Consider the following 26,877-nt stretch of genomic DNA (forward strand, 5'->3'; position numbering starts at 1 on the left):
TTTTTACCTAAGCTCGTCATTCTTCTAGAAGAATGTTGCCTGATATTCTAGTCATGAACATAATCAACTTGAAGGTTCACTCATGGCTGAAATAATCTGATACTGTTTCCCTTAAGTCTCTTCTATACTTAACATTTCTGTGACAGTGAGAACTCTGTTCAGGAGAAATCTGACAATGTAATCTCAGGTTCATAATCACAACTGAAGATCCTGTCTGTCCATCAGTTCTAGCAATATGCAGCTGAGATGTGGTTCCTACTGTTGTTCACAAGAACCTCAGTAACTATCATGTGTCTTCTGGGCAGAGCCTCCCAACAGTCCTGCTGTGACCCCTTGGATGTGATGTTGAATGGCTTTGGGAACTTCACAGTAATGCCCCATGAGTGTATGGGGGTGTCCCCTCAAAAACTCTCTTCTTTAATGCCGCTCTGGGAGCAATGCTACAGAGGGGTCAAACCTCCCGTTTCTGTGGGTGCTCCTGATGTAGTGTCAGTGTAAAAAAGGCAGCCCCTGAGAATGGTTTTTAGCATTTAGTGCTCAGTACTGTAGTTTCTTGCATATCAAGTGTAAATACATGATCTGCTTCTTAAGATATAGAAGCAACAGACATGCTAAAATCACTTTTCGTGTGCTTACTGAACTAACTTTTGATAAATTTTGTTATACTAATACGCAGAAAAAGACAAAATTCAATACTTCCACGTGGACCTTAAGAGATCATGTTTTCTGGAAACTTGGCATTCCTCATACTTCTACACAAACTCTGACTATCTAGGTGTAAACAAAAAATTGGCTTATCTTTTATTGGAGTGTCTGAGCTCAAATTTGAAGCTGCCTTGATTTCCCAGCTTAGAGATGGGGAAATAGAGGCTTATACTGCATGAATTGTGGAAGTCAAGGCAGAAGTCAGTACAGTGCCTTATACGAAGTTCATAAGATAGCAAAATTTTGATTCAACATTCTGTCCAGATTAACTTAAATTCAGAGGTAAACATGTGCAAGGGCAAGCTGAATCAGCTTTCATGCTGAGACTGCTTTAGCTAACAGAAAACTGTTTTTTTTAAGAGACACAGGAGACACATCAGATGTCTGTATCGAAACACCTACTCTGAACGTTAACTATTTAACTTCAGGATTTTTAGATGCCTTCCCTACTTGTCTATATCTGTGTAAGCTTGTTTTCTTCTGCACGTTTTGGCTGTGAAGATGCGTGGGGGTGGAGTGAGGAGTGGGGAAGAAGCTGTATCAATTATCGCTTGATGGATTAAATGACTGTTCTGCTCTGTAACAATGGCTGTAGCATAAGGCACCTAATACTTCCAAGGATTTTGATCTCTGCCAAGGATGCACAGAGTAACTGAAATTATTGTCCCTTATTTCCTTTATGTCATATTAAGATAATTTGGCTAATGACAACTACATTATTTTAGTTATCTTATTAGGTCAACAATAAGGAAGCAATTAAAAATACCAGAATCATAATTCTAGTGAAATGCTGGATGGGTAAGCTTTGAAGAGATAAAAGGACAAATCTTAGAAATAGAATTCTAATGAGGTGTCAAAGTACTATTGCTGACTAAAACGAAAAACTCAAACTTCAATGTCAGTTTACACTTTCAAATCAGTGTTGGTTAAGATGTATTATCTGTAGCACCTGGCAACTCATTTGTTTCTGGTGATGGTGGAGCCCTTGATGCCTCTTCTGCTGTCAAGGGCACAATGTGCCACTTCCAACTCTGAGCGGACTGCATTAAATCTGAAATACAGAAAACTGACTGCAGCTCAGTCTTTCTATGGAAGGAACAGTAAACTTAATGCAAATCACTGTTTAAACATCATTAAATATTTAAACTTTTTTTTCAGTGGAAGTGAACAAGGTGGGGGGGGCATGAAGTTTTTGCTGTTCGTTGAGGAACCAGGCAGGTAAACCCAAAACTGTTTAAAAGTGCTCCTGCATTATTTGCAGATATGCCTTGTGACTTATGCATAAGAAACATGAGGAGTCCGTGTTTAGGATGCCAGAACTACAGATCAACATTTACTGCAGAACTTCCATCAGTGCTGGAAACGACCCTGATATGGTAAAGACACTGTGACCACAGTGACAATTACTTAAATACCAAGTACAACCTGGTTAAAGGCTCTTGATGCTGCCAGGGTGGGAACTTATTCTGCAGTCAAACTGGGAATGTGGACAACTCTTGCTTGTAAAGTACCCTTTAGACAGGAAAGGGGTAATCAAAGTTCAAGAACAACAGAAGACCAGTTTTTCAGGTCATAGAAGTGATGAACTCTGTGTTAGATGAAAGAATGTTGCAGTTTTTAGAAACCAGAAACACGGATGGGGAGCACAAACTCATGTTTCCTAGAGTGTTTCAAAATTGCATTGGTGCAAGCTACATGCGAGTTCTGCTTTGGCTCTCTCCAGAATACACTGCCCAGAAGCTGGGCAGACCTGCTTCGCCTTTTAGCTGGCCAGTGTCTCCTTTTAACCCATGAATTTAGTGATTCATCTTTCTGCTCAATTGCAAGAAGTCTAAACAAACTGAGATCTGAGGAAGCCCCAGAGGAAACCTCAAAACAAAAGGGAATTTTTAAGCCAACTAAAGCTGCTACCTTGTTAGTTTTATAAATACTACAACAGTCAAGTATTTTAAGTGAATAAGCAGCTAAAGATCTACTGGCCTAACAAATTGGAAACTTGGTTTGATGGAGCTTCTCAACTTCTGAATGCTGCATCAAACTAGTTAAAGACTTCAGTGATTATCTAGGAGTTGATAGGCAAGACTGTTATTGACCACAGTTTCTCTGTGTACAGCAGAAACAAGGTAGAAGTTTGCAGAAAGAGAGACTTCTGTTTCTGAGTAATATAAAGTTCACAGAATCTCTTCGTGATTTCTGGTATAACTATATTTTCATTACAGCTCTATCCATCTTTCTAAGAGGTTAATGCTCTGCTAGAATGATTTTCTAGACAGAAAAACAATGGTGAGAGGAGGATTGTAAGAAGTTCTGGAAGCTGGCAGGATATTGCACAGGGAACTTTGAGGATTCCAGAAAGCAGGACAGCCTCTGACATACAAAGATTTGCCTACAAATGTTAGAGTGCTTGAGCTACAGGCATATGTTTATACTGACCACAAATACTAGCTTCATAACTTCATAATTATTCTGACCTATAGTTAATATTGTCTCTTCATGCCTATGTTCACCATAATAATTTGTTTTAGAAGACTTCTGAAGTACAGTAAAATACACTGCATAGCCTTAAAGTTCATGGTGAAGCTTATCCTAAACTGGTAAGTATCTATATGGCAATTAACACTACAGAGATCCAATTCTGATAAGACTCCTCTGTACAGAAGCAAATGAAATAGGTGATATCTTGTTTGACTTGTAAGATTTTAAATAGAAAATGAATGTGCTTACTCATATGTTGAGAGGTTAGTCTTAGCACCTTAACTATGCTATGCGACCCAACTGGATTTGTTTGGATTTTTAATTCCTTGCTGTTCTGGCTGAAACATTACAGGAAGAAGAGTATAAAGAAGCTGAACTGTGGTCCCTCAAGAGTTGGATGTGAATCTGTTGTTGCAAACCACGACTGGATATTTCTAATCTACAGCATGGATGCTATGTAAGAAAGCAAAGCGCATATGCTTTGCAAATGTTGGCAAACAAAATAAAATAGGATAGCTGTCTACAGTGTCCTCATTCTAGTGAACATAGAGCATTAAAAAAAAAAATCCCCAAACCAAAACTGTGTGTGTTTATATCAGAACAAAAGTAAATAGGCAACTCACAAATTATGAAGGGGCCTGGTGGCAGGGAAGCCATAGAAAACAAAAACACCTGGGTTTTGTGTCTTTCCCTAACTAGGGAAATAAATTATCACTATTACTTTTTAATGAAAAAGGATGACAAATACATACATTTAATTGTGTGCATTAACTCTAAAGATAAAATGACAGAATGAAACCTGAAGAATGTATTGAAATGGTGAGGGTCAAGTAAAATACTGCTCTGTAGCTTGACAGAGTAACTGTCCCATCTTCTGGAGAAACAAGGCATAATCAAATTTCATGCATTTGAGATTATAGGACCAGTTGTGCATAAATATGTGCAGAAATAGGACTTGGCTAATATTCCAGAGCAATATTAGTCTGCATTTTCATAGTACTAAACTACCTGTAGCTATTATCAGGTTAAGTGTAACAACTGTTGTTCAGGTGAGTGCCTTCAAAACAGGGAGCTGATGAACATACCAGCTCTGTTAACAAATATTGTTTCTGAAGAAGTGACAAACTATAAAAGTTTTTGCTGGCTGCTTTCAATATTTTACTGCAACACACTTACCGGACTGTCAGTGTTCAATTTTTAACTGATGCCATAAAAATTCCTTAGGACAAGTATAATAGAGTATAATGAATATCCTTATTTGCCTGCAAGTATTAAATATTTCTCTTTTAGTTTTAATCTCTTTCAAAATTGTGAAATCCTTGAGAAGAGGGAGTAAATATTTCTGGCTTGAATTTCAGGACACTAGCCACAACATGTTTTTGCACTAGTGTCATAGAGGAAGGAAAGCATATCTCTGCATTGAAGAGGGTGGATTTGAACTATAATTTCCACAGCAGCATGTCCCAATCAGTTGGAAAGCCTGCAATTAACCTCTTCTCAGGAAATCACAAGTAAACAGAATCTGTTTGAGGAAACTCTGATTACTAAACATGAACTGGATTTCCAACTAGAGTGCCTGTTCCTGTGTTACAGCAAGTATTTTGGAAGCCTGCTTCCTCAGTGATGCTTTCTACTGCATCAACTGGCCTTGCCACACAAGGAATCTAATGCATACAGACCAGAGGTGTACTACTGTGCTAGTTTCTTGTGCTAAAAGCAAGTTCAATTTAAAGTGCCAAGCTTGCAGGGTGTGCTTAAATCCGTGGAGTTGAACTCCCTCCCTCCTGGGAGGGGAGGAAAAAGTTTTCAAGTACTCAAAGTATAAACTTAACAACTTTTCAGAGCGTGTTTGTCTTCCTTTCTATTAAGCAAATTGAATTAGCACACGCAGCAGCAGAATGGGTGGAAGATAAAGCACCTCTTTAAAATGTAATGTTCTGTAGAACACACGCTTGGTCTTAGAGAAGGAAGCAGGAGTCTGAGGTGACGGCTGCCTGAAAGCCAGCACGTCACATCTGGGCACGAGGAGTTTCCTGTGGGGATGGCGCAGCGTCTCGAGGCTTCCTCATAAATGAGGAATGTCTGTTCAGCCACTCTACTGGTTTTCTAAAGCCATATATAGATTTTTTTTTTTTCCCCCAGCTATTTTAGCTTGCTAAAAGTTCCAGTTATGAAATGTTTGGAGAAACTTTCTGGTTTCTCAAACTTTATGCTACCTGGCCTGCATGGGAGACAGTGACCTGAGCTGTTGAAGTACTAAAATGTATTTTTTGAGAAGCACAGTCAAGGTTTTGCTTAAAACTGTCCTGTAAGAAGTAAAAGTCATATCAGGTTTTTTTCTCAAGGACAAGCAACGGAAGACTAAACTTGAGGTATCTCAACCTGGAACTGCAAAGTATTTGTACTCAAGCTTCTTGTCCATGCTACAGCTGCTTGAGATAATAGAAGTTGACCTTAGGTTTGTCTAACATTTCAAAGGGCAAAAAGCATTTTCTACTTAAGCCAAAAAACAATGAAATGGTTTAATTCATCCAAAGTTGGACAAAGGCCTTCATATAAATTCTGCTCTCCAGCAAAGACTATATACAAATGCATGCAAAAAGTACTTAAAAATTTGTTCCTTAGGCTTAGCTTTCCAGGCACTCCTCGCTTCTACCAACAGCTTAGTCTGGTCTTGTCAGAAGCTTATTCTTCTTCTAATTGCCAGCAAAAAAGGTTTTTAAATCATGTTTTGACAGCTAAAATACTACATCTTCATAAATGAAGACAACTGTCAATAGCGTTAACGCAGAAGCAAAGGAACCAGATGTGGTATTAACAGCTGGGGGAGGGGACAGTTATTGAAAAGTTAAAAGCATCTGCTTATAGTTTGATAGCAGCTATCTGTCTAAATCCAACCTAGAAAATTAGATCCTGGTACAGCTGGCATAGAGATTATTAATATCTTGCTGCATAAAAAACCCACACTGTTTAGAAATGATAGTATTGGATCAAAAGAGCATTCTGTTGACTTCTGTTGTAAAACAGAAAACAAACTGACCCACAACAATTTTCTGGTGTTTAAAGATCAAGCTAGCAAGGCTGCATCTATCCTCTAAGCTTAGAAGAATCTGCTATAGTAAAATACAGTAGTTTTATTTTACATGTGGCATATTTCTCCCACCTTCAGTTTGCACATGGGCCTTTAGGTTGAGCCTTTCTCTGCTCCACTGAAATCCTGGGTTGAGAAGGGTGCACGTGGGATCTTGCTTCTCTTCCAAGCTCAGATCTATCTCACTTCACCAGCATTAAATTCACATTCAGATAACACAGACTTGAAATAAGAATGCTTTTCTGAAAGCCGCAACATGAAAAGTTTTAAAATAAACTGCACAGAAAGGCATTAATGCCTAGAGCAGGTCAATGTTAGCAATAAAAGATATTGTATGACCAACGCAACGTCTGCTGGTACCTCACGATGTGAAAGGATCGGGATATTTAGCTGCTGCTGGACCTGAACACCAGGTGTTTCCTCTCCAAGCAGAGGTGCCTCAGTGCACCGGATCCTCCCGGGAGCTGAGCCGCTTCACCTGCTCCCGTAAGCCGTTCTCGCTGCGGAGGCGGGCGGGTCCCGCGGCTCCCGGGCCGCCGCCTCCCGGCCCAGCCCCGCTTCCCCCGGCGGACAGCTCCGGGAAGGCCGCCCCCACCGCCCTGGGGGCTTTGGCCATCTGCCGCCTCCTGGACGGGGACCCCGCGCCTGACAGCAGCGCCCCGGGGAGCAGGGACGGGAGCCAGGGCCCGGCGCCACGGGGGCTCCTTCCCCGCTCCCCGCTCCTCAGGGCCGGTCCCGGCCCCGCGGGGGTTCAGCCGCTCCCCGGGGTGTGGGGGGGAGGACGCCATCGGGAACAGCCCAGCTGGCGAGGCGTTTCCATGACAACCCCCTTCCCGCCTCGAGGGCCCTGCACGCGCCCTCGCCACAGGGGGGCGACGATCCCCGTACTCCCCCCCACCCCCTCCGCCCTCCTTCCCGGCCGGGACCCGCCCGCCTCACGGCCCCCGTCGGGAGGATACAGCTTGAAGCCCCGGAGGATCTCCTTGGCCCGCTCGTCCGTGGCCGACATGGTCCTGCCGCGCCGCGCCGCGGGCGGACGGGGCTGGGCCGGGCTGGCCTGGCTGCACGGCCCTGGGCGGGAAGGCGGCGGTGACAGCGACGCCTCAGGACCCCCCCACCCCACCCCCCACACTCCCTCGCACCCGCCACTGGCCGGCGCAACCAACCCGAGCGGCCTCACGTTACCCCGCCCTCCCGGCCAGCCACACTGGCCAATCAACCCCTGTGGCCTCCTCACCGCCCCGCCTTCTGGCGCAAGAAGGACGGCGCGGTTGACCAATCAGACAGCGGGCCCGCGCGCCCGCCCTCACTCCCTCATTCAATGGCGGCTGCGCAGCGGTCGTTAAGGCGCACGCCTCGGCCCAGCCTGACGTCGCCGGGGGACGGGAGTCGCCGCAGGACAAACCTTTCCCAGCCGCTCCGCCGCTGTGAGGCTGGGCCGCGGGGGGGCGCGGGCCGCGACCGGCGGAGGAAGCGGGCGCCCCTGCAGGCGGCGGCTCGGGCGAGGGGGAGCCTGGGGCAGGGAGCCGCCACAGGCCTGAGGAGCAGCCGCAGGCCTGAGGAGCAGCCGCAGGCCTGAGGAGCAGCCGCCCCACGAGGGCTCTCATGGGTCGGTGCCGAACGCGCCCGAGCCGCTGGAGCTCGGCCGGCCCGTCTCCTCACACGGCGGGCGGGACCGGCGGGGAATTCGTCCCTCGGGCCGCTGGGCGGTAGCGCAGCCCAGCTCCAGCCGTGGGCTTGGGCCGGTCTGGGGACACAGGGGCTTGCTGGGTTCAGAGCAAGTGCTGCGTGCCCAGGCTGGAGTTTAGAGGGCCAGGGTGATGGAGAAAGTTTAAAATAAATAGTTTGTTTTCCCTAGAACAAAAGCAGCCTTCTTTGTACTGCAGAAATTTGGCCTTTGTGTAACAAAGCAGATTGTGGGGGAAAATCTCTGGTTCTTTAGCACATCCCAGAAGCCAGGCTATTCTTTAATATGAGTACGACAAATTAACTCCTCCATTAACAATCTGAGCGTAGCTACTAGAAAGCATTAATAAGTCATGAGGAAAATAAAGGCAGCTGTTGTAATCTAGGCTCAGAACAGGAGCAGCGAACAGTCACGGTGCCGTCAATATATTCATGGCACCGCTTGCCTCCAAATCAGCCGCTGTACAAATGAGAAGAACATGAACATTAATAAAGGTCGGGTTTAATGCATAAGGACAAGGCCACTGCCAGTATAACCAATAAGAGATCTTAATAATAAAAATAGGTAGCATTTATTTCCCTGATGTATGTGATCCCTGCTCAGTTCCGCACCATCAGTTTAAAAGTGTATGAACAGATCATTTTGAATCTGGGCAGAGCGCCAGGGGTGCGCTATGCTAATATATATCTATCTTTTATTAAGAGTCCTTCCTGGGTTTTAGATGGGCTGTGTAATTGCATGCTATCTGAGGATGAGGGACTAAAGATCACAGAGGGGAAAAGACTGATGGCAAGAAAAGGCGAGCAGGAAGAAAAGCAGACTTGAAGAAGGCAGAAACAAATTGTCATGTGTGTGGGAAGAGCCTGCCGGGTGGAAGTATGACATGTCAGTTTACACAAGATGTAAGGAACTCAATCAGGCTCCTCAGAGATGAAAGAGCCAAAGACCAAATCGATCTCGCAGCAAGGAACTCTTGCAGCATCGAAGGGCTTCTTTAGCACAGGGGTAGGAGTGTTTCCAGAATTTAGACTTGGGGCCTTTGTGTTTTCTGGCCAAATTGCCCCTAGAGCTACTGGCCATTCAGTCACAGGCAGATGCTTCTGTTCTAACATGGCCATGGTGCCAACAGCTGATTTTATCTTGCTTTATGTTTTTGGGAAGGAAAAGTATTACAGATGCTTTAGGAAACAGATCCTCATCCTGGTGGCTCAATCTAGCCTTCTGAATGGTTTCTGAATATAGTGTGCATTATGTGAGTTATTGTTAAGGTTCTATATTGTCTTAGCATACCTCTTTTCACAAGTTTTTTGTTTAAACCACCTTATTTATGAAAGGTAAGGAGAAAGATACAAAACATAGAAGTACCCGCTTTCACTGTCAGCCCTCTCCTTGGTGAGGCCTGGCAGTAATTTTCTTGCCAATGACACATCAGAATTGGGACTTTGGAAGGGGAAGAAGCAGGTCCAGAACTGTGTCCTGGGGCCCCAGGAGGTGCAGACCTACAAGAGGCACAGCTGGTGCCGCCAGCCTGGCAGGCAGAGGCAGATGCTGGCAGGATGAGCAGCCAGAGGCACAGAGCGCTGAAGAGCCTGAAGAACCAGACACCAAACTCGGTGTGACATGAGCTACAGGACAGAGAGGTGTCACTGTGCGTTAATTACGCCCTTCCTGGTCTCTGTCCCTTACAGGTGACTTTGTAGCCACATGCCTCAGCTTCTGACTGAGGGAAACCGTGTTCTCAGTGTCTCTCTGGGGCTCCATGACCCCAGTGCTTGAGGAGATTACTCTGGATTTATGGTTTCTTTTCTCAGGTAATGCAGGGAAATAAGGTGAAGTATCTGCTGCCTAAAAGGGACCTGGACTGCAGAATCACAAGGGGGAGAGATGGGGTGAGTCAAGAGATAATGCCAACATTAAAAGATAAAATGGATTAACATCTCCCTGCACACAGAAAGCCGTGTGGGCGGAGCAAGAGGTTGCAATAGCAGTTTAAAAGCAGACAACACAGCATGGCATCCTCGTATTTTTCTCTTAAAAAAAAAAAAAATCCATCTCAAAAGCTGAGCTTAGCTGATGCTATCCTTCAAATCCATGTCATTCAGCCAGGCTTGCTGTCAGCAATTGGGAGGGGTCAGGGCAGCCTAACAGACCCTCCTGGCTGACCTACACAGGGCCAACACAGCTGGTTCGTACCCACAGGCTCAAGCAAGAGGTTCCAAAAAGGATCCATGAGAAATGGCTCACTATCATATATTTCCATTTGTATTTCAGCCTGGGATTTCAGCTTTAATGACTCTTGAGACAAATGAGGCCACACACTGCTTGCCCAAGGCAACTCTTCCAGCTTGTCTGCAGGGTGACACCAGCCGTGGTTGAGGGCCTGTTTAGGATGTGATTAAAGAGGTAATTCTCCCTCCCTATGCAGATGAGATCTAAGTGTGGCTTAAGTAAATTACTGAATGACTTGTTATAGCCCTGGCTGTGTTCCCTTCCTGCACAGAGCCTGGTTTTTTACATCCAATTTGCTGTTAAGCCCAGAGTGTCACAACAGCATCCCAACATCTGCGTGTCTGCGCTTGTCTGACACCCCTTCTCTGGACGATGGGACACTGGGGACCTGCTGCGGATGGCTCTGAGGTGCAGGCTAAGCCCCATTGGTTTCCTAACGGTTTTTGGTGTTGATTCCTTGAAAGCTCTCCTGTCCTTGTGCTGCCAGTCCATGGTTTGATCTTCAGGGACTACCTAAGAGCCAGAAGCACTTTGCTCTTGACTAAAGGATGTTTAACAGACGCATGCTTTATTCACAGCACGGCACAGATGAGTGTACAGATCTTAGGAAAGGTAAGAACCCAACAAGCCCTCTTGTTTCTACCCCTGCTCTTCTACCTTGTTGAGAGGCTTTTGGCCCCTGGTCTGTGTCCTGGAGAGGATCTCACCCTCTCCAGCTCCCTCTCCGCTCCTCCACATCACAGACTGAGCTCTGCCCTTTGGTTTGACATTTGTATGGACCATTTTCCTATGGAGTTTAAAATAACTTCTAGCACCTTGTGCTCTTTCACCTCATCTCTTGGCATTTTTCCATTCGTGCCCCGGGAGGACTGGCCTGAGGGGCTGGTCTGGCAGCCTCCATCATCCTGCCCTGTGCAACCATTCAGTCCTTTGTTGCCGTTAGCGGCCCCGCTTACAGCTTCTCGTGCATTGCCTGGTTCTTGCCATAAAATCGTAGAACCATAGAATGTCCTGAGTTGGAAGGGACCCACAACAATAATTGAGTCCAACTCCTGTCCCTGCATAGGACAACCCCACATTCACACCGTGTGTCTGAGGACATTGTCCAGTCTCTTCTTCAACACTGTCAGGCTTGGGGCCGTGACACCTCCCTGGGGAGCCTGTTACAGTGGCCAGCACCCCCTGGGTGAAGAACCTTTTCCTAATGTCCAACGTAAACCTTCCCTGGCACATCTTCCTGTCATTCCCATGGGTTCTGTCATTGGTCACTAAAGAGAAGTGATCGGCTCCTACCCTTCCTTCTCCCCTTGTGAGGAAGCTGTAACCGTGATGAGGTCTCACCTCAGTCTCCTCTGGGCTGAACAAACCAAGTGATTTTAGCTGCTCCTCATACGGCTTCCTCTCCAAACCCTTCACCAACTCTGTAGCCCTCTTCTGGACATTCTGTAGTAGCTTATTATATTTTTTACCCTGTGTCCCCAGCCCTGCACACAGTGCTCCAGGTGAGGCCGCCGCAGTGCAGAGCAGAGGGGGACAATCCCCTCCCTGCCCGGCTGGCCGTGCTGTGCTGGATGCACCCAGGACACAGTTGCCCTCTTGGCTGCCAGGGCGCACTGTTGGCTCATGTTCAACTTGCCATCGAGCAGAAACCCCAGATCCCTCTCCGCGGAAGGAAGATTTAATCCCCTCTGAAGGCTGTGGCACGCACAAGGATTCAAAGGAGGAGCGGGACCTGTACGTGTGGCACAGACGTGCTGCCACGCCGTCAGAACAAAGAACACGCCAAAGCCCGGCCTTACGACGCTGGCCCTTCGCACAGGCCGTCCTGGAGCGCTAAACGCCGCCGCAGCACCTCGTGTCCCCATGTCCCCGAACCAGAGAGGCGGAAACTTCTCCTGCTGGTCACTGAGCAGCTGCTCGGGATGCGCTGAGGCGCCGTTCGCTCTGGGGCTGCTGAGCCGCAGCCCAGTGGGGGCCGCCCCCTGCTCCGGGGGCCCAGCCGGTGTCGCCCCCGCCGCGCACGGGCCTGGCCCGCTTGCCGGGGATGCCGGGGGAGGTTCCCGGGCCCCGCGGCCGCTCCGCACCGGAACGTTCGCCGCGCGGCCGCGCGTTCCGGGGGAAGGAGCCGCGCGGGGGACACCGGCGCCGCCATCATGGCGGCCTGAGGCGCGGCGGGGACGGCGCCGGGAGCCGCAGGGCGGGAGGCCCGGCGGAGAGGTAACGGCGGGGGAGGGAGGAGCCGCCCGCCCGCCCCTCCTCGCACCGGCCCCTTCCCTTCCCCGCTCCGCGGCCGCGTCTCGGCGCTGCCCGGCGTGCGGCTGCCCGAGCCCCGTGAAACGAGCGGGGCGGCGCTGAGGGGCGGGAGGGCCCCGCGGCGGGACCCCGGGGGAATCACCCGCTGCGCCGGGGCTCGGCCCGCACGGTGGGGCCCGGCTCCCGGCCCGGCGGGGCCCGAGCGCCCTCCCGGGGGTCTGTGGGGACGGCGGGTCGGGGGGCCCGGCTCCCTCCCGGGGGGTCTGCGAAACCCGTTCAGGTGCCTTGGAAGGGCCACAGCAAGGCCTGGCCGCGGGGAGGAGCTCGGTTTATCCCCGTGCGTGGGTTATTGCAGCCTTTGGGCAAGCTCCGTTAAAGTGTCTTGTGTTTGTATTTCAGTCGCTTCTCGCCAGGTTAAGTCGGGCACGGAGAGAGCAGCGGGGCAGTCCCGGTGACATGGTTGTGCAGACGGGTTGTGATAGCAACACAGTCTGAGCGTTAACGTGGAAAGGGGGAAAGAGTTTCTGTTCCTTTCCTAACAGGGCACGGGTGCAGCCAACCGGTCTTTTGTAACCTCATACACCAGCGTGTGCTTTGGCGACCTGTGAGGGAGAACAATAGCTTGGGAGCTGCAAAATCTGGATCTCATTGCCAGCTCAGTCAGTTTGTGCGCTTTCCTGAGCAAACTGTCCGTCCTCTGTGTCTGTTCCTCATCTGTGAGCGGGGAGAGCAGTACTGGGGTACCCTCAGGTGTGGTAGGAGGCCACACTGAGTGTTGTATTGCAGGGATTTCTCTCTCGAAACAGGGGTACTGTTCAGTCAGGCCGCACATGTGCCTTTGATGAAAAAAATCCCAAAGGGACTTTACACTGAGAACCGAGAAATCTTTGTGTGGAGAGCACGAAAGATTTCCCCACACTGGTCGAGACCATTTGTACCTGTAATGGGATGGAGTAAAGTGTATTTTTAGACTAATAAAGGAAGCTGACTGCGTTGCTGTCATGTCTCATGATGAAAAGGTGCAAACACCTGTGTGACTGTGCCAGCCCCACAAGGACAGATGTGGTCCCAGTGGTCACACAGAACGAGACGGGTTCTCTGGTGTCTGGTTTTCTTCACCAGAGTGAAGGTTGCCTGCTATACTTGAGAACTATTCGATATAAACCTAACAGAAAAAACCCCCTGATCTGCTATGTTCTTTGTTTGGTGTCTGAATAGTATGCTTCAGAAGGTTTTTCTTAGTTATTTGTAAACAAATAACTTGTTAATAAATAGTGGTTTACATTTCAAAAGCAGCATGTTGTGCTGGGAGACAACATTCACACCAGAAATGTCAGGCAGCAGCTGAAGACAAAGACCTCTCTTTATGGGGACTTAAATAGAGCCTTTGTAGAAAGGGTATTTTTATCACTTAAGCTTTCCAGTTAAACCAAAATACTTTAACTGTACAATGTAGACTGGTAAGCTACTTACAGGCCACAGTTCTTTTTACCTTTTAGGCTCGGAAAGTTATAGGAATTATGTATGCGTGCTTTATCTGTAGCTGATGTGAAAGGAAAAATGGCAATGGTGCAGACCTTCAAGATGGATAAATTCTTCACAAAGAATTAAATGAGTTTTGGGAAGGAGGCAGCTTTAGCTGGCCTCTAGTAGGCACAGTAATAAACATCTTTGGAGTTAGCATTATTTGGCAGCATCAGTAGAAAAAAAAGTCTGAAACCAGCATGGAATCACAGTCATAGAATAGTTTGGGTTGAAAGGAACCTTAAAGATCATCTAGTTCCAGCCCCCCTGCCATGGGCAGAGGCACCTTCCACCAGCCCCATCCAGCCTGGCCTTGAACACTCCCAGGGATGAGCATCCACAGCTTCTCTGAGTAGACTGTTCCAGGGCCTCGCCATCCTCATGGTGAAGAATCTCTTCCTAATATCTCATTTAAATCTCTCCTCTTTCAGTTTAAAGCCATTACCCCTTCTCCTATCACTACATACCCTTGTAAAAAGTCCCTCTCCATCTTTCTTGTAGGTCCCTTTAAGTACTGAAAGGCCACAATAAGGTCTCCCCAGAGCCTTCTCCAGGCTGAAGCACCCCAACTCTCTCAGCTTTTCCTCACAGGAGAGGTGTTCCAGCCCTCTGACCATCATCATGGCCTTCTTCTGGAATCTAAACTCCTTTCCTGCCAGCAGTTGTGGATCCTTTTAGGGAACTGACCAGGCAGTCGGCAGAAATTTTGCTCAGATATTTCCTGAATTGTTTTTGCTCCCCAGATAAAGCGACATCGGAGCCTGCAGGGTTCCTGGCCTGCCCTCTGAATGCCAAAGGAAAACCTGGCTCCGCTGGCACCAAAACATTGCTATGCTGAGCGTACCTTCTGATCTGCTGGCAGACAGAATTCAGCAGAGCAGAAAGGATGTATTAATATTGTGTTCTTTTATTGACAGATTGACAACCTAGAATGGCAGGAGAACAGAAACCGTCCTGCAATCTTCTAGAGCAGTTTATTTTACTAGCCAAAGGTACAAGTGGCTCGGCTCTGACTGCTCTTATAAATCAAGTGCTGGAGGCTCCTGGGGTTTATGTCTTCGGGGAGCTATTGGAGTTAACAAATGTGCAAGAGGTAAGAGATGAGTTTCTGTCCTAATGTCCCTTCTGCACTCCCAGTGTAAGGGATCCCCAGAAGTTTCCACAGACAGCCTGTGCATTAAATTTCTGTGCCAGCAAGGGCCTGGTGTGACTTATCTTGGTTCTGAGATGTTAGTATATGAAAGATTGATGTTGCTTTTGCCTTTATATATTAGGCGTTTAAAAATACCTATATAAAGTTTTGCTACCTTAATGTGATTGCTAATGCAGCAAAAACCTGGCAGCAGCGCAGTGACAATTTTAAGAAGGCACCTAGCCAGGCAACAGTGAAAAAATCCCTTTCTACTCCTTCGTTGTCCTGGAAAGCATAACTTCAATGCTCTCCAAAAGTCTTTGTGAACAGATGTCTAGCGTATCAGGCCTGGGTGGTAACCAAATCCAAACCATTTCAAACCAAGGTGGAAAGTAAGTTCCAGAGCTTTTATTGAGAGAGGCTCACCAGCACCCCCCTCTACTGTAATAAGGGAATCGAGGTTGAGTATCTCTGCAGCTGTGGTAACGTGGCATACAGCAATTTTGGCTTTCCAAACAGGCTCTTAGATATGCCGAAAAATGCCTCTATGGTTATTCAGCATCAAATCACAAGTATGTTTTTTTTCTTTTCCTGACTTTGTGTGCAGCAAATCGTATTGAAAAAAACCGAATAAAAGTCTCTGCTTGGTGCTGCCGTTATTCCAGGGAGGTGTTTGCATATGAGAGGAGTGCTGTTACCTTCAAATGCACTCAACTTAAAATGTTCTAGCTTGTTCTGCTTTGAAGTTTTTGTGGCTCTGCAGGTGAGCTGTCTTAGCTTTCCCAATAATAGCAAGGATGCTCAACCAGCCAACACCTTCGCCTGCTTGCTTGTCACATGATGAGAAGAGCTGGCCCTGTAGGATGTCAGCTGAAATTAAAAGCCACCTTTTTCTTCTGCCTCCTGAGGTGCTGCACAAAGCAGTTGACAGTCGAAACTGTAGTTAAGTTCCAGTGCATAGAAACGGCTGGATCATCTTGACTCTAAAACTGTGAAATTTGCTGCTGCTCCTGAGGCCTTAGAAAGGGTCCAGCTCTTTAAGATCAGGACAGAATTGCTTTTCTGGGTACTGCTTGTCCTATGTAGACTTAAAACGTTCTCTGGAGAAGCTGCCTACCAGGGTCATGTTGACTGTTACTGTGTTACATGGAATTTCTTTTGTTTTCTTCCCATCCAGCTTGCTGAAGGGTCTAGTGCTGCTTATTTCCAGTTGCTGAAACTGTTTGCATACGGAACGTACCCAGACTATGTAGGTAAGAGACTGGGTTGCCCTTTAGAATTGTCAGAGGCAGTTTTTTGCTTTCTGTGATACCTGGTATAGTGTGGCTGAGTCCAAGAACAGAATTTGCTTGGGAGGAGAATTGTTTGTAGAGGATCTCTGGGTCATATGTGCTTTTTAATTGCTAAAATGTGGAGGAAGGGCTAGAGACTATGGTGTCTGACTGGTTTGGACTGGACTGCAGTACTGCATTGAATTGACCTGTAGCAGTATTGATCGATGTTCAGAGGCCACTTACCTCTGTGCGGTGCAAGTTCAGACATCTGTTTTGAAATTTAAATGACACTGGTTATGGAAGCTGCAGGAAACTTAGACAAAATTGTTCTGCATTATTTATAAAAGCCTGTATAGTTTACGGGGTAACTTTTTATTCTATGACGGCATTGCTGAAACAAAACGAAGCATTTCTTAGCTAGAATAGAAATTGAAATAATGACTTTTATACAGCTTCAGAAAGACTATGTGTGAATCATCTTAGTATCTGTTGAGATGTGCTTTTATCTCTGGTGCTTATGCTTCCATTCTGCTACAATTTACTAGTTCATTTGTGGGTAGCAGCCTAATCCAGACCATTACATGGTGTGACAAATAATTCTGTCATAGTGCTGGCTATCACTGTGGTGCATGAGCTGTCTAGTTCCTGTAAGGAGAAGTGGCATCTGTAAGTGCAAGGACTGGAAATTCCAGTGGCTGTGGAGCAACAGGAGCCTCATGAATTCTGTGACTGATTAAAGGATGTGTTTGCTATGCATGGGCCTTGTGCCCCAGCACGTGACAGCACAGTTTGTTCTTTTTTTCTAGTGAGGAAAGAGAAAGGAGGGAAAGTAGTAAAAATGTAGAGCATTGAATGAGGTGGAGTGGATGGAAGAACTTGAATGGCCCTGAAACACTAATTTCCATTAAAGCAGATATTTTAAAGAGTTTGTTTTTCGCTTTGGAAAGCTGTCAATTTCCTTTCTGTTTTTAAATTTTCATGGGGCATATGAATATAATACAATGAAAGTGAGGCCATGTAAGTATCTAGATTAATAATTTCTCCTCTCTTCCTCAGCCTGGTACTTTACACCAAATTCTGCGGCTCTTCAGAGAAATTAAACCAGCTGTATTTACAACCAGATCAGCAAAGGGGAAAGATTTTGTTCTGTCAGCTCGTTAATGAAATAATGAGATGGTGGTAGAAGCAAAGCAATGACCCGCTATTTTGGCAGGACACCACTTGTGTAGATGTGAATTGCGTTCTAATTCAAAAATCAGAATTACTAAAGAAGCAGAAAAGAACGGAATTGCCAACTTGGTTTTTACTTTTTCCTTTCTCCTGGATGTGCTAATCTATCAGCAGCAGCAGCTTTCTCTGCTCACCAGCACCCACAGTAGCTGGAGCAGTTCAGCCTTTCAGGGTTTAGTAACTAGGCTGCAGTTCTGCAGCCTGGATCATATAATTCTTGAAAGAAAGTCCTGAATCTTGTGTCTTTTTAATATTAACAGCAAACAAAGATAACCTGCCTGAATTAACAGCGACTCAGAAAAACAAGCTGAAACACTTGACGATTGTAAGCCTGGCTTCCAGAATGAAGGTAAAGTACACTGTGTATGATAGCAGTTGTCTTTTTCTTTGTTTTTGAAAATGACATCAATTCCATAGTGTTGAAGTTGTATCAGACTGCATGAGTACTCACAAAAAATCCTGCAGCTGGGAAAGTAACTGTAGTGTGCAGTGTTCTCTCATGGTGCATTTGGGATATGAGCTTAGTGGACTTCCATGGATGAGATAGTGGGAGTGTCAGAACTGCCATGCAAACTGGTCAGTAAGGCCTATGAAACTTTGTATGGCTTCTTTCACTGCTGGAGGTGGAGAATCACCTTAACATCACTTTTTGTTCTAGTAAAAAAACTAAGCAACACTCTTAATTTATTCTACAATCCCATTACATTTTTTCCTCCAGAACACGCTGTGCCAAAGCTTTAGGAACTACCAGAGTTGTGTCAGAGTAATATGTAGCCTAGTAGCAGGTGTTTGTTCTGCCATGGTCAGTCACCGCTGTACCTGCAGGCTAAAGTGTAGGATGCAATAAACATTTGGGTCTTGACCCTCTGAGACTTAGCTGTTCGTTTTCGGTGTAGGACTGTTAACTCATTCTTGGACTTGCTGTTTTTAGTGCATTCCCTATTCTGTGTTGCTGAAGGACCTGGATATGAGGAATCTGAGGGAGCTGGAAGATTTGATTATTGAAGCGGTTTATACAGATATTATCCAGGGGAAGCTGGATCAACGAAACCAGGTGCTAGAAGTAGATTTTTGTATCGGCAGAGACATTCAGAAGAAGGACATCAGCAACATTGTCAAAACACTCCAGGAATGGTGAGGCAGTCTCTCTACATTCCTTGTTCTTGTACATAGCTTGTCCTGTCTTATTCCTCAAAGTTTTAAGTGCTGGCTCAATTTTGCTGTGTTCCATTATCAGGAATCTTATGCTGTAAGTGCGCGCTTGTAGGAGTCTATTGAGCAAGTTTTCCAAGATCCCATCTGGGATTCAATTTCTGTTATGTATCAAGTCAGACTATACTGGGTGTTGAGATTCTGCTCTCTCTGTAACTTTTACATGGCAGAACCCCAACGAGAAGTCAAGGCCTTTTCAAACAAACGTACAAAACTGCACTCACGGTCTTATGGTGGGAGCTACTCCTCTTTCTGCTGTTACACTTGATAACAAAACCAGAACCGTCCATTAGTTTTCAGCCTTTTTTTACTGTGATGAAAATGGCATGAGCAAATTCTAGAGAATCAGAGTTCTTTGGAGGGGATGTCTCAGATGCCTTTGTTTGCCTTCTCCTTGTTCCTGCAAATACAGGCTGTGTGCAGCCGGATTGGGACTGTGATACCATCTTTTTGTACCTTTGCCAGGAAGCTGCTTCTCATCGTTTTGTAGGATTCCCTTCTCACCCCAAGAAATTCCCCTATAGACTCTGGAGCCTGTAGCAAGTTCTGAGCTGAGTAGGAGTCGCTTTCTAGTTGCTATGCTAATGGGTGCATGAAAAGTAATTAAACTGCTGAGCAAATATGCTGTCCTGAGGTGGGGGCAGGCTTTTTGCTTCTCTACTCCAACTCCCTCAATCCCATCTCAGCGGGAGAGCTCTGGCAGCTTCCAGGACCTTATGGCATTGGCTGGAAGGTAACGATGAGCCCACTGCCAATTCCCTTTCTGTCCTCTCCAGTTACAAGTTCTGTGTTGGAGGAGTGCTCTTGTCTTTTGAACGCTTAACAGGCTGGGGGATTCTTTGTCTGACTTTTTTAATTTTAAAATTTTACTTTTGAAAAATGCGTTACATCCCCATTTAAACAGTAATTCTGATTGAAAAGGAAGTTGAAAATGCATTGAACCTGCACTTACTTCTTGATGGGCAGGTAAGAGTAATATGGACTATCTAAAGAATGCTGTGAAATACGTTGAGTAAACAGCAAAGCTTTTTCTTGCCAGCTTTTTGGAACTCTTAATCTTTAAGCGGGAAGTATAAATTTCATAATCTCCTAAACTTTTAGGCGAGCATGACTTTTCAAATTGCCTGATTGAGCTGCTCCACAGAGAACTTGTAAACACTGTTTGGCATTGTTTGTATCTTGCAGGTGCGATGGTTGTGAAGCGGTTCTTTTAGGAATTGAGCAGCAAGTACTTAGAGCTAACCAATACAAAGAGAACCATCATCGAACTCTACAGCAGGTAGAGATGGAGGTGGGTACAGAATCACTTCAGACCATTCTATGCTTTTTGATAAATGTTTGTTCACTGAAAAAAACACCTGGTAGCACCTGGTTAATGGTTGTGGCTTGTCTGAAGTAGGCTAGCAAACATGCAAATCAGATGTGCTGGTTTGGGGTAGGAAGAAAACACATCTGCTTCCAGATACTAGTAACACCATAAACATCAAATTTGCTCACTCTGAGCGGGTTGGAACTTTTATTTATAAATTTTTATAAGTTTAGACTAGATGGCTGCACTAGCTATTTTTTGGTATTAATTGATTTGTTTAGGAAAAGTATGTTTTTAACACAGAGCTTGAATGCAATTCTGTTCCTTTTAGGCAAGGGAGGCAGGAAGGAAAAAACCAGTTCACTTTGTTTTAAACCTGGAAGTGTAGTTAACAAAAATCTCTGTAGTCTCATTGCTTTTGCAAAAAGTGCCCTCAGCAGCTTCCGTCGGGGTCTTGGGATCAAGTTGAGCACCCAGAGCAGATTCTCTGACATTCTTCTTCAGCTCCTGCCCCTGTTGCGTTTGAGCTGGGCGGTAGATGGCAGCACGGGAACGCCATCCGAGCCCCTGCTGATGTGTATTTACTTGTGAGAACAAATCTTGGCTAATACAGCTGTAAAGGTGAAAATGGTCCTCCCGAGACACTTGCTCAGGGTTTATTTCTTGCAGAGTGCTGCATCCCTGCAGGTTTACGTTCACCTTCTGAAGCAGCATATGCTTGGCGGCTTGATTGGCATCCAGTAGCACATTTGCTTTGCCAGATGCCTTTGGCCTGGAGTTGGCACACCTGACTCCCAAACTTGTTTTGGCCTGTGGTTGGTTGTTTTGTTTTGTTTTGTTTTTAAGGTTTGCTCGTTGTATTTCTGTTGAACCCTACAGGGTTCCAGGGGACAGAGCGCGGTGCCTGGTTCTGTCTCTCCTTTTCACCCAGAGTAGCAGAAGCACTACTGCTGCCTCCCACAAAACCAATTTCTGTTCCTACTTCTAGCGAATATCTGTGGCTCAGCCAGCCAGCCAGGCCAAATGGCATTTTCCCTTTTCGAGCGCTGTCCTAAGTACAAGTTTGTTTCTTTCACAATCCCCTTTGTCCTTCCTACTTCTGGCCAACAGAATGGTAGGATGGCTGCCTTCTGCACCAAGGCAGTAGTAGGTGCCTCCAGACAGCCCAAAAACTGGTACAATATTGTGCTGTTGTTTTTTAGAAAAAAAAAAAAATAGTAATCTCTGGTTATTCCATATTGGACCCAGACTGGAAACATTAACAACTCTGACACTAAGTGAGGATGAAACATAACATTTCATGAACTCAAGTGCAGAGCTTGTTTCTGGTGGGAGAGTTTATTGTATAATCTTCACTTTATACTCCAGAGGTTTTTCAATATGTTTATGAACAGCGTTTCTGCTGCAAGGGGAGGAAGAAGCAGGTGCTGATTCACTGTCTCTTCTTGGCCAGGTCACAAACATAAAGAAAACATTAAAAGCTACAGCCTCATCGTCGGCACAGGAGATGGAACAGCAACTGGTAGAGCGAGAGTGCCCTCCACACACAGAACAAAGACAGCCCACAAAGAAGATGTCCAAAGTCAAAGGGCTGGTCTCCAGCCGTCACTAGAACATACCATCTAAATGGCATTCAGCTACAAATGACAACAGGAGGAACAAAAAAGGACCTGCGTCTCCTTTTTCAGTGGGTTCTGGGCCAGTCCCTTCCAGGCTGGGAAATAAAAGCCCTGTTTGAATACAGCTCCCAGTTAGCAGCACCTGGCTAAGTTACGCTGTGCAGCCCCTTTTAATTTCCAGGGTGTCCCTGTTTTGGTCCTATACAGAGGGACTTATAAAGAGAGGGACTAACCAAAAAGGGCAGGAAAAAAAAAGTATCTGTGGATAGTTTTGCTCCCTCCCAGCCAGTCTCATTGCTGCTTAACCTTGAGGAAGCTGCTGTACTAAGTCAGATCTTGGGAGAACTTCTATAGCAAGTGTCTGAATCCCAGGGTTGAAGTGTGGCTACCCAAGCCAGGCTGGGAGCGAGGAAGCCATCAACTCAGATCTTTTCATTCCCAAAGGGAGCGCAGAAAGGTTTCTAGGCCGGGAACTGCTTTACATGGAAGTCTTCAGCCTTTCCACTACCCCTGGCTATTTTAAACTGGGGTGAAATTCACACTACCTCGCTCTGTGAAGATGAGATCCAGTGCTGGGCTGTTTACTTAACTGTCTGTTTACTGCCCTTACCAAGCCCGTTAATCTCTCACAGATTTAAAGCACTGTTCTGCATCTCCGAGGCACCAATACAATAAGGAGGAAGCAGGCTGCTCTTCGGAGCCTTCCTTCTTGCAGGTAGTTAGTGGCATATTAGAAACTGTGTTCCTTCTGAATGTGATGTGTCCTCCCAGAGCTGCTTGTGAGTGGTTTCCCCCACTGATACCTTCAAAGGGTAACGCATTTGCTCTTCCTTGGATGCTCGCGACAGCCGTCAGCATAGGAGAAGAGCCCGTTTAGCATCGTGGCAGGCTGGGGGCCCAGGACCCACTGGCAGGGGTCGCAGCAGCATCCCCTTGCTGAAGCAATGGACTTGACTTAGTCTTTCTGAATTTTGAACACTTTCAGGTTGTATTTTCCTCCCCTCTTTTTTTTTTTTTTTTTTTTTTGTACATTGTTGTGATTCTAAAGCATTTCAGCCTTTGTTTCGTGTCTTTTTTTTATTTGTTACAGTCTAACTTCAGGTGATTTGCACCTATTTTGGCAAGGTGTGGGTGTTTTTTTTAAGAGGGAGGATGGGGTTGGCATTGAAACAGCAATTCACAAAAAAGCACATTTTAGAAAAAAATTAAAAATGCTGATTTAATGTTGGAGTCTGGAGTCTTGGCTTTGGGGCTGCTTTAGGCTTGTAGTCCAACAGCACTTGTTCACTTGAGCGTTTACTCAGTTCTTGATGTTATGTTGTCAGAAGGTCCAACTCATCTCCCTGGTGCACCCAGGAGGCAGGGAAGTGCTCTTCCTGGTTTGTTAGTGGTTTGTCCAAATTTGTGCAGAAGGGTTTGCGACAAAGCCAGTAGCTGAGCCCAGTGTCCTGAGCCTAAACACCTCTGATGCCTGATTGTAGAAGGCTTGTAGTTGTGCTCAGTATTAGGCTGGTCGGTTCCTTCCTCTGGGTCTAGCAAGGTCCTGCTTTGTAGTTTGGCTGCTGTATTTCACTCCATGCTGTAAAGAGAAGGGCTTTCTGTGAGTGGGCAGGGGAGCTGTTCAAGCTGAGGACTGTGACAATGCTCCAGTCCTGCAGCCAGCTGTCACCTGCCCGCACTTGTGCAATGCATGTGCCTCCCTCTTATTGCTACCAGAATTCTTTGCTGCCTGTGTGTTTTCAGTCCTCAGTCACACGACTTGTACACTTGTGAAAGTAAATCTCTCTCCATTTCTTCTCCTGCACTGCAGGCACACCAGCTTTCGGTCTTGAGAGGTGGATCTAAATACCTCCCATCCAGTTGCCTCTGGATCAAGTCCCTTGGTTTCTCATTCTTCATCAGCTCTCTGCCCGCTAGAAATGCCAGCCAAAAAGCTCCCAGTGAAGGATGAGAAGTGAATAAGGCCGGAGCACGAAGCCATCCCCTGGATCTCAAGGGAACTGTTTCCCGAGCGGTGGCAGTTCTACTTTCTGTACTAGCTTCTCCCCGCTGACAGCTGCTCAGGGGTGTAGGTGGACTGCGTGTACCCAAGTATAATAGATCTGTGTGACAGAGATGGAGTGAGTCTGTTTCTGGCTTCCCACGTGGGTGGCTGCAGTGTACTGGTCATCCAGTTCCTCACTAGGTTTGACTAGTGAGGAGAGGTTCTGTAGCCCTCACTAGCTCTTTTCTTTCCTTCCTATATTTAATAAGAGGCAGGAGGAACGCAAATGCCTTTGGAAATCGTTTTGCCTCCTCGGCAAGCCACAGTGTGCTGGGGAAATAGACGTGAATTTGGCATCCTTGGTGTTTATTCCCTGCCAGTTACAGGAGTCACATTAGTTTGCTGAAGCTTCTTCAGTATGTTGGAAGTTTTTGAGTTTGTTCTTACGTTTATGCTGTTCTCAAAGCCTGGCTGGGGATGAAGATCTTATTTATGCTTTGGTACACATTGCCTTTGATCAGCGAAGATGCAAGGGAGGAAATAGCACTTGGAATAAAGAGCTGTCCCATGCTTGATGGTGAGAGAGGACAGAGAAGGGAATGGGGTGTTGAGGAGAGCTGATCTGTTTGCATGTTTGGCTTTCTTGGTGTGCCAGCGATGCGCTTAGTGCCGCAAAAGGAGGGGGGCATCTTTGTAACGAGCCCAGTCTGAGATGAGTCATTAACAGATGACATGCACAGAGTACCTGGGGGAGGCAAACAGCTCTGCAGCAGCTGGTTAATGAATCTGGCTTGAAGGAAAGAGTTAGAAGCTATTCCAGGAATGAAGCAGAAGGCACAGTTGTTAACAGGGAAGGGTGCAGGGGGTGCTATGCTGGTTGAGAAGGACAACAGATAAAGACTGCATTGGGTTAGCATGACTGCAGGGAGGGCAGCAACTCAGAGCAAAAGTTGTGTGAATTGGGGGCTGAATTGCAGACAGTTTCAAGTGGGGAGTGCCTGGGGAGCTTTATTGTGCTATGGGAATGAGAGGGACATGGAGTCAGAGGTGGATTTGATGCAGACTCCCATGTGCGGCATTGTGCCTGCTGGAGGCAGCTACCGCAGCTGGACACTGACTGCTCCCTGATGTGGGGAGAGCATCCCACCCTACTTTATTTTATAGCAGCACCGGGCTGCTCCAGCTGCAGCTCACTTCAGGATCGCAGAGGGACAGACTTTGAGCTATTGAACTGCTCTTCCACCCAGAGGGAGACAAAGTAGATGGAGCTGCCTCCCCTCTGCTCTTCAGGACTTTATTGTCTGGCTTCGTGTTCTGCAGCTCCACTTGTACCAGCGCTTGTTTAATATGGCATTGAGCACTGAGCTGGAAAATGGGAGCGAGGATCTCAGCTGATTGCAGTGCTGGTAGGCTGCCCTAGCCCTAAAGCTGTACCTCATGCTAACAAATGTCCCTGGCATTCCTGCTGTTACTCAGTTAATACCAGCTAACATCAGGCAATTCTGGAACATGCTAAAGCAATGCCGATGTCAATCTTTTTACAGAAAAAAAGTTTTTACTTGAAATCTATTCTTATACTTCCCTCCTCACCTCCTTAGGTAAGTTGAATGCCAGCTTAGTCTTTTGTTGAGAGCAGGAGGGGAAATAAGTGATGCTGACAGACCATTCTATGTTCAGATTTGAGACCCGTCCTGCAATCAGTCTTGCGCAGACTTCTGAAATCTCATAGGTGCTTGTGGAGCTGCATGCAGGTGTGTCTCTGTGGGTCGGGTACAGGAGTAGGACCTGCAGAGCTGCTCTCCCGGGTGAGGCTGGGGAAAATGAAGCTTTTTTTCCCATAGAAGAGAACGGTAGTAAGACACAGCCATTTTCCCACCAGCCCTGCAAAGTGAATTTTGCTGAGCAGCTTTCTGTTCTTGGAAGAATGGAAAATGATACAAAACCCAATGGGCGTTTTTGATTTTGCTTTTAGCGTTCTGCTTATCCCATGATGGGAAAATGCATCAGTCCATGTGTGTTTTCCCATTGCAGGGGAGGCAGAAGGGAAAGTGCCATCAGCTTTGATAGCTGTATTAGAATGTAAAAAACCACATGGGTAAACAGACTTTTCCTAAACTTTCAGTTCTGTACAGGTTTATGTGAGTGCATCTAAGCTGATTAAAGGCTTCTGATTTTTGAAAACCACATAAAACCCACGTCCTGCTGAGGTAAAACAGTCAAAACTTGTGCATTCCTGGGTGTGTTGGTGCTGCTGCTTGTTACTTCAGTGTCTGAGCCTGTTGCAAGCTTTGCAATGGAGAGGAACAGTGTTGCTCTTTGTTATTCTTAATAATGGGGAAATGGAGAAATTAAAGAACCCCCCCCAAGTATATAGACCCAGCTATCCAGATCTCTGGCACCTACTCCCACACAAAGTTTTCTGGTGTTTTTTCCCTCCCACAGTAAGTCCTCTGTAGCACCTGACTTAATGCGAGGGAACCAAAACCTGAATCTGCGTAGCTTGTTTTTGTGTAATCTGAGAGAGAATAACCCAAGGGCATCAAGAAAGGTAAATTAAAGTTTAGAGGCATCTCGGTTCCTACTTGTAACCTCAGCCTTGTATTTTTATTGTGGAATTTTAACCTGACAGTCCGATTGAATTTTTTGACAGAATTTTTAGAAATATGTCATTGTTTCACTCCGCTCCGTGATGAAGGTTGGTGTCTCTCGGGGACTGTTGATATTTTGCTGATATTTCATCAAGTTGGGCCCTACCACAGAGCTACCAAAGGTAAGTGATAGGAGCGAGAGAGGTGGACTGTAAAGAGAGTGTGTGTTTTCCCCCTCGCCTGATTTGCTGCACCCTGTTTCTTAGTGGCACTGAGGTGGTACCCCCACCTCTGACAGCGAACCAGGCAAAAGTTTAGGCAAAGCAGCGTTTTGCTTCCTTTCTCCAAGTACAGAGGCACGCATGCTTCTTTTTGCCACAGTGTGTAGACCTCGTGAGATGCCCTGACGTATTTGCTCCAGGTTGCAAATTGCCTGAGTGTGATAGCTGTGACCATGGCTTTTTCTTGTTGAGAAGAAGAGATGTCCCTGCTCTAGTGAATGGACATTCACGCTGGAAATTCTAGGTAGTAATAGGATGCCATAAGGTCATTTCACAGTCCTGAA

The 26,877-nt window shown here is 46.3% G+C and overlaps 2 protein-coding genes across 3 annotated transcripts in view; one reads left to right on the top strand and one right to left on the bottom strand.

The window, feature by feature from the left end:
• Positions 1-7,377, bottom strand: part of PDE6D (phosphodiesterase 6D) — a 37,827-nt gene extending 30,450 nt beyond the window's left edge. Inside the window, exon 1 of the mRNA XM_065640153.1 lies at positions 7,231-7,377. Within this exon, the coding sequence (XP_065496225.1) occupies positions 7,231-7,280 (50 nt within the window). The 5' untranslated portion in view covers positions 7,281-7,377. The remainder of the gene's footprint in view (positions 1-7,230) is intronic.
• A 4,936-nt stretch (positions 7,378-12,313) lies between these two features.
• On the top strand, positions 12,314-23,235 carry COPS7B (COP9 signalosome subunit 7B). 2 transcript variants are annotated; one of them, XM_065639929.1, is made up of 7 exons: positions 12,314-12,404; positions 14,882-15,057; positions 16,274-16,349; positions 17,861-17,949; positions 18,532-18,734; positions 19,998-20,103; positions 21,575-23,234. In XM_065639929.1, the coding sequence occupies exons 2-7, from the start codon at positions 14,896-14,898 to the stop codon at positions 21,731-21,733; spliced, it is 795 nt and encodes a 264-aa protein (XP_065496001.1). In that variant the 5' UTR covers positions 12,314-12,404; positions 14,882-14,895; the 3' UTR covers positions 21,734-23,234. The 2 variants fall into 2 exon arrangements, with proteins under 2 accessions (XP_065496001.1, XP_065496003.1); XM_065639931.1 differs by lacking the exon at positions 12,314-12,404 and having other exon boundaries at positions 14,888-15,057; positions 21,575-23,235.
• Positions 23,236-26,877: the final 3,642 nt, after the last annotated feature.

The sequence above is a fragment of the Caloenas nicobarica genome, chromosome 8 (genome assembly GCF_036013445.1).
Source record: "Caloenas nicobarica isolate bCalNic1 chromosome 8, bCalNic1.hap1, whole genome shotgun sequence".
Classification (NCBI taxonomy): Eukaryota; Metazoa; Chordata; class Aves; order Columbiformes; family Columbidae; genus Caloenas; species Caloenas nicobarica.